This window comes from Rhinopithecus roxellana, chromosome 6 (genome assembly GCF_007565055.1).
Source record: "Rhinopithecus roxellana isolate Shanxi Qingling chromosome 6, ASM756505v1, whole genome shotgun sequence".
NCBI classification, from domain to species: Eukaryota; Metazoa; Chordata; class Mammalia; order Primates; family Cercopithecidae; genus Rhinopithecus; species Rhinopithecus roxellana.
In genome coordinates, this window is record NC_044554.1 from 116,978,528 (window position 1) to 116,993,067 (window position 14,540).

A 14,540-nucleotide genomic window follows, 5' to 3' on the forward strand; every position below is an offset into this window, starting at 1 on the left:
ACTTTTGTCTTGGTTAATCTGAAATTTGATCCACTCACACAGTGGTCACATTTGAAAAATTCTTTGGTAATATGGTTTATTATAGTTAGAAGAACTTTGGATAATTTACTGAATTTAACAACCTGATACGACACTAAGAACTAATTTGTTGCAGAAAATTGTGGAGAAAACAAAGGGAAAACATACGGAAACATTTCAATGTGGTTAGCTTCTAGGGGTTGTCTAGAATATTTTTGGCTTTCCATTAAACATACCTTTCCTTGTAGGAAAAACGGATTTTCTGGGAAAAGTAGTATATTTATAAAAGAGGACACAGTTGCTATAGAAACTCAGCATGTATCGTTGATGTTTGATGTTTCAAATTATATTGATAATTGTACATTTTAAATTAACGAGTTTAAAACTTTAAAGAAATACTTAATGACAGGGCTCTCTCTTGCTTAATGGAACTGATACGTGCTTTCAGAGTTAGCTAGATAGGGACAATTTCATTTTCTCTTGGTCTTGGATGATAAAGCTGGAAATTCATTCATTTAAAAAACTTTGATTCCATAATAGAATTATTTAGAAAATTACCAAGAGAGATGAGGCTATTAAACAATTTATTTTTCTTTTGTACTTGGGAAAATTATTCCCAAACTATCTTGTCTACCCAACCCATTCAGGACCATAAGACCATTTTCCTATGTCTGTGGCTTCTATATTTCTACACCTGTACTTTTATCTTGAATTTTGTTCTTTTTCTGGATGTTTCTAATAACTTAGGGAGAGCCAGCCTGTTGTTTTAATACTTCAAGACAGGTGTCACTTCTAACTCTCAAATTTCAAATGCCGTAATAAACCCCAAATTGGATCTTCTAAATTGATTTAGAATGAGATATACTTATGTTTTATGATGACAAACTAGAAACTTCTTTTACAAGTCAGATAAAATTGTAGAATAATTTGAATTTATTTTTAAAATATACTGTAGCAAAAGTTCATAAGTTCTGTGTCCCAGCCTGGACACTGACCATTGAAAAATAGATGCCTTTCTGTGCCAGCAGCTGCTGATGTGTGCCGTGCTCCTTGACTCTGCCATTCTGAAACACCACTATTAAGTCTGCATTCTGGATGGTGGACAGGCGGTGAGCAATCACAATGCAGGTGCGGCCTTCTCTGGCTTTGTCCAGGGCTTCTTGGACAACCTATTGATAAATCAGACAGACACCTTATCACAAAAATTGTATAAATTAGTTTTAACATTCAAGTAAATTTGAAAATGTTACCATTCTAATAAACTTAATTTCTAATCTCTTAGAATCTTTGAACTTTATGCATGTGTATTTTGTATAATCAACATTTAATCTACATAGTTATGTTCTGCTTTTTAAATATAACACAAATGGGTTGCCATGCTGTAAAAAAATTTGTTAAGTATTTAAATTTTCTAATCTTCTGTTTAACTAGTTCCCTTTTGAGTATTTTCCAGTTTTTCATTCCTAAGGTGCTAAAAATGTAATTTGTGCAGCTTTTTTTCTTTTGAATGCTTTGTTTATAAAATAATCATTTTAGAAAATTTGGAATAAAGTATTCCATTACTTCAAAATAACCACTATCGGCCAGGCAAGGTGGCTCACGCCTGTAATCCCAGCACTTTGGGAGGCCGAGGCAGGCGGATCACAAGGTCAGGATTTGAGACCAGCCTGGCCAACATAATGAAACCCTGCCTCTACTAAAAATACAAAAATTAGCCGGGCATAGTGGCAGGCACCTGTAGTCCCAGCTACTTGGGAGGCTGAGGCAAGAGAATCGCTTGAACCCGGGAGGCAGAGGTTGCAGTGAGCCAGATTGCGCCACTGCACTACCGCCTAGGCAACAGAGTGAGACCCTGTCTCAAAAAAATAAAAATTAAAAAAAACTCACTATCTAAAGTTCCATGCTTTCCCCTGTGCTTGTGTGTGTTTTTTTCATGGTTGACAACAAAATCCCTTCTATTTCATAAACTGAATAGGACATAAGTTGGGAGGCTACACACACCTTTTCACTTTCAGTATCCAGAGCCGATGTAGCTTCATCCAACAGGAGGATTTGAGGTTGTCTGATAAGGGCTCGGGCAATAGCAATCCTCTGTTTTTGACCTCCTGAGAGCTGAGTCCCCTTATCTCCCACTCTTGTTTCATATTTCTGCAAGTTAACCAAGTTATAAAGATGTTGAATGAACTGTTGCTTAACAGTTGACAGTTCTATTTATAAGAAAAACATTTAGAGTCAATAACAGTTTCTATAACATTTCAACTTAACAAAGTGTTTATTTTTAAAATCAAACTAGAAAACTAGTGACTTTAATTCTCAATGGTATTCTACAATAGAAAGTTGAGCAAATTTTCGAGTTCCTACCGTTATAATACCAGTTAATCTGATGTCACTGGAGTCCTATAAAGGTTAAATACGAATACTTTCAAAGTCTTTTTTTAAATTTCAAATGTTCATATGATCCATGTAGATACTAGTGTATTCTTTCAAACTTATTTATTCCCTTAAATATTTACTGAGCACATGCTATGCTATGAACTGTGAAAAATATGAAAATGAATTCAGCTTTGTTCCTGCCCTAAAGGAATTTATAATCTACAGAGAAAAACTGTACATATAAATCATTCAATGTAAGGTCAAGTAAGGACCAAATTACAATGATGCATTGCTTAATGACTGGGATATGTTCTGAATACTGCATTATTAGGCAATGTTATTGTTGCACAAACATTGTACAGTATTTACACAAACCTAGATGGTATCACTATATACACTTAGGCAGTGTGGTATGGCCAATTGCTCCTAGGCTACAAACCTATACAGCATGTAACTGTACTGAATACTGGCAATTGTAACACAATGGTAAGTATTTGTGTATCTAAACATAGAAAAGGAACAGTAAAAATACAGTATAAAAGATTAAAAAATGGTACACCTGTATAGGGCACTTACCATGAATGGAGCTTGCAGGACTGGAGGTTGCCTGGGTGAGTCAGTAAGTGACTGGTGAGTGAATGTGAAGGCCTTACTGTATACTACTGCAGACTTTATGAACACTGTACACTTAGGCTACACTAAATTTTATAATTTTTAACAATAAATTAACCTTAGCTTACTTTGCCTTTTTTACTTTATAAATTTTTAAATTATTATTATTATTATTTTAGAGATCGGGTTTTGTTCTTTCACCCAGGCCAAAGTGCCGTGGTGTGATCATAGCTCACTGCAACCTTGGACTCTGGGGCTCAAGCAATCCCTCTCAAGTAGCTGAGACTACAAGAGTGTGCCACCAAGCCTGGCTAATTTTGTTTTTGTTTTTGTTTTTGTAGAAACTAGATCTCCCTATGTTGCCCAGGCTGGGCTTGCCTGAAGTAATCCTCTCATCTCGGCCTCCCAAAGTGCTAAGACTACAGGCGTGAACTTTTAAATTTGTCAAACCTTTGGACTGTTTTGTAATAACACTTAGCTTAAAAACACATTGTACAGTTTTACAAAGATACTTTCTTTATGTCCTTATTCTATAAGTTTTCAGTCTAAAATTTTTTATGGCTGGGCACACTGGTTCATGCCTATAATCCAGCACTTTGGGAGGCTGAGGCAAGTGAATCACTTGAGGTCAGGAGTTCGAGACCAGCCTGGGCAACATGGTGAAACCCCATCTCTACCAAAAATACAAAAAATTAGCTGGGCGTGGTGGCGTGCACCTGTCCCAGCTACTCTGGAGGCTGACATGGGAGGATCATTTGAGCCCAGGAGGCAGAGGTTGCGGTGAGCCATGATCATCCCACTGTACTCCAGCCTAGGCAACAGAGCAGATGTCTCAAAAAAATTAATTTTTTATTTTTTACTTTTCACACTTTTATGTTATAAACTAAGATACAAACATACATTAGCCTAGGTCTATGCAAGATCAAGATAATCAATATCACTGTCTTCTACCTCCATGTTTTGTCCCACTGGAAGGCCTTCAGGAGCAATAATACACACACAGCTGCCATCATCTCCTACAACAGCAATGCCTGCCTAATGGAATACCTCCTGAAGGACCTGCCTAAGGCTATCTTATAATTAACTTTCTTTAAAATAGGAGGAGTATACTGTAACAACAAATAGTATAACAGATATATGAACCAGTAAGTCATTTGTTGTCATTATCAAGTATCATGCACTGTACATAGTAGTATGTGCTATACTCTTATACAACTGGCAGCGCAGTGGCTTTGTTATGCCAGCATCACCACAAACACATGAATTTTGTGTTGCACTATGATATTATAACAGCTATGTCACTAGGCAATAGGAATTTTTCAGCTCCATTATAATCTTATGGGAACCACTGTGGTATATGCAGTCTGTCATTGACCAAAATGTTATGTAACACATGACTGTAGTAGTATACACAGCACACTATGAAAGACCAGAATAGGGAGATAGAAGTTGTTGTGGAGACAGGGTGGAAGAAGGAAAAAAAGGGGAAATAAATGAAAGAAACCTTTTTAGAGAAGTTTGGGGAGCTAGATTTTGAGATAACATTCTAGGCTGAGAAAGAACATGAATAGAGAGGTAAATTGAGTCAGTTCAGTTTGCAGGGCTTATGCAGTGATGTATATCATGTGAATTAATTTCCTAAAGTCCAGTGGTCACCTACATTCAGAGCTGAAGCTGTAAATTTTTCTATTCACAATCAAATCCAATATTTGATTCAGGTCAATGCCTGTGCATTAAAGGTTGGTAAGACTAACCAAAATGAAAGGTTTTTAAAATTTTATTTGTGGGTGTGAGTGATTTCTAACTATAGCAGAAACTAAAAGCAAAAACAATTAAGCTCTACGTCAGTGTAACCCAGTGGAACCTCGAATGCTGGAAGAATGCCATAAAATGAATTGTCCCTACCATCACTTTTAGGGACCTCAAGCCATCCTTCTGGGGCTACACATGTTTAAAGTGGACTCAAAATGGTCATGGACTGAAATTTAAAATGTAAAGCTATGAAACTTTTAGAAAAAAAATGCAGAAAATATTTTGGGCCTAGGGCTAGGCAACGAGTTCTTAGACTTGACACTGAAAGCATAATCCATACAAGAAAGAATTGATAAATTGGACCTCATCAAAAGTAAAACTTTTGCTCTGCAAAAGATCCTCTTATAGGATGAATAAACAAGCTACAGACTGGGAGAAAACATTTACAAACTACATATCCAACAGTAATTACAATATGTTAAAAAAAAAAAAAAGAAAAACTTCCCAAAACTCAGCAGTAAAAGAAAAATATCCAATTAGAATATGGGCAAACAACATGGAGACATTTCACCAAAGAGGATATATAGATGGCAAATAAGCATATAAAAAACTATGTTCAACATCATTTGCCATTGGGAAATGCATATTAAAGCCACAGTGATGTATCACTACACTCCTATCAGAGTGGTAAAAATAAAAACTAATGACAACAGTAAATGCTGGCAAAGATTCAGAGAAACTGCATTACTTAGACATTGCTGGTAGGAATGTAAAATGGGATGGCCACTCTGGAAAACAGTTGAGCAGTGGCTTATAAACTAAACATGAAATTGCCATACTGCTCCACAACTCCACTCCTGGGTCTTTATCCCAAAGAAATAAAAACTTGAATTCATACAGAAACCTGTATACAAGTATTTATAGCAGCTTTATTTGCAATAGCCAGAAACAGGAAATAACCCAGCTATCCTTCAACAGGTGAGTGGTTAAACTGTGGTACCTCCATACTGTGGAATACTATTCAGTAATAAAAAGCAATGCCTATGAATACACACAACTTCAGGGAATTAGCTGAATGACAAAAGATAATCCCAAAAGTTTACATACTGTATATATTTTTATAAAACATTTTTAAAATATAAAATTATACAAACAGAGAACAGATTGGTGTTTGCCAGAGTTTGGGAGGAGTGAGGGTGGGAGGAAGGGATGTATGCATGGCTCTAAAAGGGCAATATGAGGGATCTTTATGGAGATGGCAATGTTCTGTATCTTTTTTCTTTTGAGACAGAGTCTCACTCTGTCACCCAGGCTGGAGTGCAATGGTGCGATCTCGGCTCACTGCAACCTCCGTCTCTCAGGTTCAAGTAATTCTCCTGCCTCAGCCTCCTGAGTAGCTGCAACTACAGGTGCCCGCCAGCACGCCTGGTTAATTTTTGTGTTTTTAGTAGAGACAGGGTTTCAACATGTTGGCCAGGATGGTCTCACTCTCCTGTCCTCCTGATCCACCCACCTTGGCCTCCCAAAGTGCTGGGATTACAGGTGTGAGCCACCACGCCAGTGTTCTGTATCTTAATTAGTGGATCTATGAATCCACATCTGCAATACAGCTGCACAGAACTAAATCCTTATGCAAATGAATGCAAGTAAAACAAGGGAAGTCTGAATAAGATCGGTGGAGTGTATCAATATCAGTATCCTGCTTGTGACACTGTATACCAGTTTTGCAAGATATTGTCATTGGCAGAAACTAGGTAAAGGGTACATAAGATCTCTGTATTCCTTACGACTACATGTAAATCTATAATTATCTCAAGATAAAAACTATAATTGTTTTAAAAGTACCATAGGGCTAAATCAAACATGACTGCAGTCTAAATGCAGCCCTCAATCACCAGTCTGCAACCTGAAGTATGGTGGTTTTCAGCTTCTCACTCCATTTGTATGAGGTAGGCATGACGTATTCCCATTTACAAATAAGGAAGCTTGGTATCCTGAAGTCAAGTGCCCTGTCCAAGTTGTTAATGTTAGTAAATCAACATATTTTGTTACAAGATTTTGTTGGCGTAACTTTGGTAATTGTTTGGGGGATAAAAAATAGTCTCTTCTGATTTCAGCTAAGAAGTTACCCGTTAACTTACATGGGGTAACGTCTCGATGAAAGGATGTATGTTGGAAGCTTTGGCTGCACTCACAATTTCATCCTGTGATACAACCCGGCTGTTGTCTCCATAGGCAATATTCTCGGCAATGCTGCAGTCAAATAGGATGGGCTCCTGAGACACGATTCCGAGTTGAGCTCTGAGCCACTGGACATTGAGTTTCTTTGCTTCTTGACCATCGAGAAGCTGAAAACCAAAGTCCACAAACTATAAGGAGGGTTTAAAAAAGAAAAAAACTAAAAAGTTACTAGATTGTCCATTTGGAGGATTGTTGCATGAGGGCATCAGCAGCTGCAAAACAACAACCCTCCAAGACTTATACTATTGAGGCCAGCATGGCCAACGTGATGGTTTTTATGGTGATTAAGCCATCCCTATCTTGGTCTAACTGGCAAAATGGTAGCACATTTGACCCTCTTTTTTCACACTTCGCTTTGTCCTTGTCTGCCCTCCTCCAGCCATCTGTGTCCTACTCTGCCTTAAAGAAGCCTGCATCAAGGTGTCCCACTCAGGTCTGCTGTCCCCAGAATAATCGTAACCCTTCAACTTGACTTGATTTCCCCCTCCCCCACACACACCAGTGAAAAAGCTGATCAGAAGCTTGGCCCCCAGATTCCAAAAGTTGGTTGACTCTGGTCCTACCCCTACCTCTCTTTTCCCTGAAAACTACTAGCCTTAACTCTCCCCCACCTCTCTGATAGCGCTAAGGACAAGAATCCAATGGAAAATGGACAAGTTACAAAGGGCAGTGTCTTTGGGAGATTTATTTTTGCTGGCAGTGATGGTTTTGTTTTTGTTTTACTTGCTATAGGCAGGAGGCATGGTGCTCCTAGGGAAGTGTTGTAATACGTACTTGAAAATACAGCCTTCTGTAAGGTAAAGGTTACAGGCAAAGGACTAGACACAAGCCCAGCTAGTCTTGATCTCAATAAAGAAAAAAATTCCCACCATAGTATCAGCACTTGACATTTACAGAGTTTTGGTGAGCTGGTTTGCCTATGTTACCTGCAGAATAGTTATAATAGCAAAGCATAAGATTTCCAGAGAGAAACAACTAAATTAGACTTAACAAGGCTGATTTAGGCTTAACAACTATTAATAAAACAACTTAAACAAGGCTTAACACTTTGGTGACTGTCTAATGGGGACAGGCTCCCAGGGCTTGGTCATGGGTGCCGTCCCAAGGTTATGGCAGATACAAGCATTATCGGTAAGAGTTGGTCTTCACTCAAGGAAGAGAGCCAGGGGGCTACATGCTAGAAAATCAATGACAAAAGCCAAATATGAAAGAGCTGGAGGTTGAGGATCAAAGTCAAAGTTTAGAGCCTAGAATTCAAGATAAGAGAAGGTAGCAAAACTGAAAGCGGTGGGGAGGCAATAAGCAGGTAGCACCCTGTTTTGGAAGTCAACTTTGAATTTGGGCAGGAGTTTGTGGTTCACCTTTATAAGCCAGTAAGTCAGTGTTTGCTTAGAAAAATCAGGCTGACCGGAAAGGTCCATGGCAGGGTAAAAATTAATTTTATATTCAGTATTTTCTGAACTAGACTGAATTCCAGACATTCTGTCCTATTGTCCCCATATATTTCTTGGATATGGTGCCAGTTTGGGGTTTATAGAATGTGGTCATTGTATCAAACAGGATTCTGGGTCTACATTTGTCCAATATTTTCCATTATGACAATATTGGTTGTGCCAATTAAAATATAGCCTTCAATCAAGTTACTAAGGAAATGTGCTCACCACTGTCCCCGCCAAGGGGTCGTAGAACCGCTCCAGGAGCTGGACCACTGTGCTCTTCCCACAGCCACTGCTGCCCACCAGGGCCAGTGTCTGGCCTTTCTTCACCTCCAGGCTCAGCCCCTGAAGCACTGGCACGTTTGGTCGGGTGGGATAGTTGAACACGACTTCATTAAATGTTATATTTCCTTCAAATTTATCCTGAATAAATGTTTAAATGTTGCTATTATAATTGGACTGATAATTATTGGAATAAGAAATATTATTTCAAGGAAACTTTACCAAAGACTGTAGTAGAGAAACATAAAATTTATATTTGGTATAGTTCTGGTGCCAGTTAATATTGATAGCAAGTTATTATGATGTGAAATGAAGGTGAGAGATAGAGGTACAGGTGAGATTAGACAAAAAGTCATTACCATGAGTTGTTATCTAACTCAGTTTCTGATTTCTTTAAGATATTGATTTAGCTTTCCCAACTGCTGATTCTGAAGCTGGAATCAAGCCAGTGTCCAAAAGGCTCTGAAGACTTGGAAATTTAGCAACAGTTTCTAACCAAAGTTTCAGTGGACAGCCCTGATGACAAACTCTGGCAGTTTCTTAAGTTCACTTTCTTTATCTCACTTATTGGACACAGCAATTTTATCAGAACATGAAATACCTGGGAAAGTCCTGGAAAGACTGTGTAAGTCCCAGTCTCTTTACCTGCACAGCTGCTTGTATATGACAATGTGTAGCATCTTGTGTCATACAAAGAACACTCAGATGTGAGTTTAAGTTACCTTTGTAGATAATAAAGCATAGGATTATTACTCTCATTGTGAATGAACTGCCTTCTTACCAATTATATTTAACCATTATAAAAAGTGACTAAAGTCAAACTGCTAATTGCGTTAACATGGCAGAATTATACCTTTATGTAGAAATGACTAAATTTTTGTGGAAACTATTCAGTTCTAATATATCTGGTTTTCCTTTTTTTTTTATTTTGATGTGCTAAACTTCAGGATCCTTGAACCACCTATGAAGTTTTTAAATGCCAGTCAAGTTGCCCAAATATTAGCTATATAAATATTACAAATTAAATTAAACACATGTTGGTGTAATCATCACAAACTTATCCTGTAGCTATAATCTAACAGACAGCAAGCGTTAGGGAAAAATTGATCAAGCATCATCAGGCATCAGAGAACTTACAGGCTTCAGCCCCTCTTCACTGTAGTTGTCAATCAAAGGTTGTCTTTCAAACAGCATGAATAAGTGGGCTGCAGACAGCTTAGCTTTAGCATAGTCTGGAGCAAATGAACTGGCATGTCCTAGAGCCACTGCACCAAACACAATTGCAGAAAACACCCTAGACAGAAGGAGAAGAATTCAAAAATTAGATTATATAATTAACTCCATGATGTTTGAAAGTCTAAAGGCATAGAGCTTACCAATATTTTTCCTCTTTACTCCTTAATCACCCCCTTTCTCCCCAACATACATTTCCATAAAATTCTAGTAACAAGATAAATCTAGGAGAGGGGCAAGATCCACTTCGTGAGGGTTTGCCTTTTCTCGACTTGCTTTCTGACTTCCCTTTGCATAGGAGCCCCTAATTTCTTAGGACTACTGTGACTTTCCAAAGGTTTTTACTTTCAAGAAGAAGCTTATAACTGAATCTGATTTGTGAGCTCAGCTAATTTTAGTTGTTGGTTATACTCTTTTTAGAGTTGAGGGAATTGAAGCTCAAAGTGTGTAAGGGCCTTGATCAGTTCCAAGTAAGCTTTTTCTAAGAAAGCTCAGGCCCTGACTGACTTCCAGTTTGTGGTTTCTTCTATACTACCACACAAATGATCATCATCATCACTGTAAATAATTTTTGTTAGGGAAAATAAGCCTTTCCTAGAAATAGCTTTTTGTTTACAATTAAATTAACTATGCTATCAGTTATTATGCTTAGTACCTGGGTTTGATGACCACCAAGCCCCCACGACATGAGTTTGCCTGTATTAACAAACCTGCATATGTACCCCTGAACCTAAAATAAAAGTTAAAATAACTATTGACAGCACTCTGGAAAAAAAAGGTTACCTTAAACTAAAGTTCTATTTTCTAATTATATGCTCTTTAAAGGATGGATATTGATTATGACAACTTTTAGGAAGGGCTAAAGATCCTGAGATCTACAACTTCACAAAATATTTACTTTTGATACTAGCACTATCCCAGAGAAAGAAGTGGGAATTCTCTAGTAATAATAGAGAACTTTAAGTTTTCACCTCCCAAACTTCTCAAGCTAAGACATTAAAAATGGGTTTTTAGTGCCTAGGGGCTGGGATGAGAGGTATAGTAAGGCTTTCCTTTAAATATGATGAAAAGGTTAGTCGCCAAAAACTACGTTTTAAAATAGTGATGAACAACCCACATGTGGCTGCATAGCTTCCCTGTACTGCCTGTTATTTAGTTTTAGCATGAAAGAGTAAAAAGCTGTCTTCTAGGTTTCCATAATTTAACATTTCAATGATTTTAAAAAAGAAAGGAAGCAGGATTAATGTAACTTTCCAACGGTTTTCACTTTCAGAAACGTTCTCAATATTTTTAATACAATAGTTGTACTCTAAGTTGTAATCCCCAGCTGCTAGTTCCATTTGTCCCCCAAAATCACTCCTCACTTTTTACCCATCTCTACCTTCTATCTCCCTACTCCATGTCTGGGGATTCCAACTGTCATGAACGGAATCAAAAGGTTTTCTGGTCCTCTGGTTTCACAGGGTTTGGCCAATGGAAGGCACAGCAGAGGATAGGGAGGCTGGAAGGGAGTGAGGCCAGGGGATGTGTTTCTTTGGCTTCTTTCCTGTCAGATTGCTTGTGCAGTTGCTGTCCCTCCATCAAAGACCACAGAGAGCACCTATGCTGAGTTCTGGCAATCTTTCCCTCCTCTTGCCTTTAGGCTTAGGGTGGTAGCAGTTTCTAGCTGGGTATTGCTGGGGTGTTAACTTCCTTCTTGGGTACTGCTTACCTTAACACTTCCCAGGCCTTCGTAAATAGACCCTTTAGCAAACTCATCACTTAACCCATTTGCTGTGCCATTTGTTTCCTGCTGGGATCCTGATACAAAGATTATACAGATACATTTTTTCATGGTAATTTTAATTTTGGATGAAAAAAAAAAAAAATACCAGCTCTTACACACTTTTGCTTTTTTGTCTTGACCCTGTTTCAAAAATGGCCGTTCACCACTGCTTTAAAATCATCCCACCAGAGCAGAAACATACTAAATGATGTTAAAAAGAGTGGCTTCCCTCTTTCAAGCCTAGATTGCAACCTAATGGAATGTACTGAGCACATTATGAAAAGAAGGCATCAAACAGACCAGTAGTTTGCCTTGGAAACCAAGGAAAAAGGAGAAGCTGAGAGGCAAATGTTGGCAGGGCCATCTCATCTCAGGCCTGGTTCAGGAGAGAGTGCCTTTGCCAGACTTCCATCAAGTATTCCCATCTCGTTTTCCAGGCCATGTTTTGGTTGTAGATAATAGTAAGCTATATAACCCTGTTTTGAGTCCATGGTCACCAGCAACTTTCTAATTATGATTTTTTTCTGCCTATATTCCATAATGAGAAAATTTGCATCATCCTGACCAGGTTTATATGTGCAACTAAAACTGTGCTTTCTGATCATTTTCATAAGCTTAATTGTAGTCCACAAAATAAAACTGCACTTGGAGTATTAACAAGATCAGATCTCTGTGCCTGCCAGGATGGAAACTGTGGTAAATTTAAATCCCTGACCTCATCTTTGGACACAGGAGTCATTTTTTTCCTACTCTAAACTTTTGCATAAACCTACTAAAACCTTATTATAGAATAATCTTAATATTTTTAAAACTACTTACAGAATAACATCTCTGAAGCGCATATGTCCATTCACAATGAGATACGCACCAAATCGAAAACAACCGGCGTAGGAAAAATACATAAATGCTTGTGAGATACTAAAAGTAATTCCATAGATGTGTGCCTTCTGCACAGAATTCCTGAAAAGCAAATCAGTATACTCGTAACCATCTCTTCAGCCTCCCTTAGCACTGTGTAGTGGAAAGTGCACGGCTTCTAAGTCTGGCCGACTGGGTTTAAGTTCCACCTCCAGTTATATTAGTTTGGGTAAATGATAACTTCTCTAAACATTTATACAATGGAAATAATCACTGTAATGCAGAATTGTTTTGACAATTAAAAGCCATATAAATGTCTAGCTCAGTGCCTAGTTCATAGTGGTTCCTCAAATGATAACTGTTATTACATATTAATATCTGATGACTCCAATGTTCAACTCCTATTATGTAAGCATAGCTGTTGTTTCAAAAATGCCTAAAACGTCAGGATCTGAATTTAAGTTTGAATTATCTGAATGTGATTTACTACTGTTATGTTGTTTCCTGTAACTAGTTGTACTCTGTTAGGTTAAAATTCATGTTTCAGATTCACAAAAGTTGAGTCCCTGAAGTTTACATAGATATACACCAGAAGTCCTTTCCCAAGCTAGATCCTGCCAGCCCCTGTATATAATTTATTTTGTACAGTTTCTAATTTGACCTCATGCTATACTTTATTGGCTTCTGAATCCTCCAAAAGAACTATAATTGAGTTACTCTCAAATATGAGGGCATTTTTGGCAAAAGGAAAAATTCAAAGTGTCACTAATTTGGATGGTTTCACTTACGTGCTGTGAACATGGTGTTACAAAACTTAACTGAGCAATTTGTGATGCTGTTGAATCTTTAAATTATAACCAAGTTCATAATTAGCTTCAGCTTTCTATTCTTCCTTAACCCTCCTTGAAGTTCAAAATAGGTTATCATTAATGGTGCATACATGTTTATATATCCAACATGAAATGGACACAAAGATGTAGCTGCATGTTCTTTAGTGTCATATGAAGTGTGCATAACTGAGGAGATGGCATAAATTCAGACTTTTGAAGATATCTGTTCAAATTTGCAAGTGTTCAGAACTACTGTTCCAGTCTGCAAAACTGTAATCTAAGTTGTGTTCAACTTTGTTTGTGTTAAAACATACTCATTTACAAAATCAGGCTGCGGTGGAAATGAGTGGCAAATGGTGCCATTAGGAGTTTCTTGAATTGCTCAACTATAAACCACTGAAATAGGCTGTGTTTCTTTATCTTCAGAGTAGGCTGGATCTGGTCCTCATTCAGAGAACAAATGAAATACTTTCCTCTGGAACATACCCAATAGCAAGTCTCACTTTTGGTTCAGTCTACACACTGCAAAGGAAGAGTTGAGCAATTCCTTAAAGGAATGTTTGTCCTAAGTCACCCAGATAGGTTATTTCTGTTGCCTGCACTGATGACCAAAGACTGTGCAATTCTCCATATCTTTTACCTCTTGGAGACCTATTCTTATTGTTGGCATAAGATGTAAAAAATATAATTCTGTGTCCTAGTCACATCAAAAAGTTACTTATTTTCAGTGATAGAATTATTGAAAAAAGGTCACCCTTATAGTCATATCATTGTTTGGAGCAGCAGAGCTTTTATTATCTTTTCAGGATAATAATTCAGCCTTAGGAAAGCACTAGGTTCTTGGCAGGAATCATATGGTTCATTACCTGTAAGGTCCGTACAATTTTTCAGCATACATTGATTCAAATTTTCTTTCCTGGGTCAAAGACACAACTGTCCTAATATTTTCTATTGCCTCTGTTGCAATCTGTAACACAGAATAGACCTTCATTAAAAGTGGTGTTTTTACTTCTGAAATAATGAAAAGCCCTAGGGCTCTGTCAAAAGCACCCTGAAGGTTATTTTGATAGGCTTTAATTTCCTTTACATTAAAAACAAAAGGTATAATATGTTCAAGACTAGCTTTATGACAAAACTGGT

At 37.7% G+C, this 14,540-nt stretch overlaps 2 protein-coding genes across 4 annotated transcripts in view; one reads left to right on the plus strand and one right to left on the minus strand.

The window, feature by feature from the left end:
* The window catches only part of CROT (carnitine O-octanoyltransferase), a 61,044-nt gene extending 59,875 nt beyond the window's left edge, over positions 1-1,169 (plus strand). The window contains exon 18 of the mRNA XM_030932683.1: positions 1,047-1,169. Within this exon, the coding sequence (XP_030788543.1) occupies positions 1,047-1,053 (7 nt within the window). The 3' untranslated portion in view covers positions 1,054-1,169. The remainder of the gene's footprint in view (positions 1-1,046) is intronic.
* Positions 586-14,540, minus strand: part of ABCB4 (ATP binding cassette subfamily B member 4) — a 70,329-nt gene continuing 56,374 nt past the window's right edge. The window contains exons 22-28 of one of the 3 annotated variants that reach the window (XM_030932680.1): positions 14,267-14,367; positions 12,532-12,672; positions 9,852-10,008; positions 8,658-8,855; positions 6,897-7,103; positions 2,020-2,166; positions 586-1,187 (exon numbers count right to left, since the gene is read on the minus strand). In XM_030932680.1, coding sequence (XP_030788540.1) covers positions 981-1,187; positions 2,020-2,166; positions 6,897-7,103; positions 8,658-8,855; positions 9,852-10,008; positions 12,532-12,672; positions 14,267-14,367 — 1,158 coding nt within the window. In that variant the 3' untranslated portion in view covers positions 586-980. The remainder of the gene's footprint in view (positions 1,188-2,019; positions 2,167-6,896; positions 7,104-8,657; positions 8,856-9,851; positions 10,009-12,531; positions 12,673-14,266; positions 14,368-14,540) is intronic. The other 2 variants (XM_010370645.2, XM_030932681.1) reach the window with 2 other exon arrangements.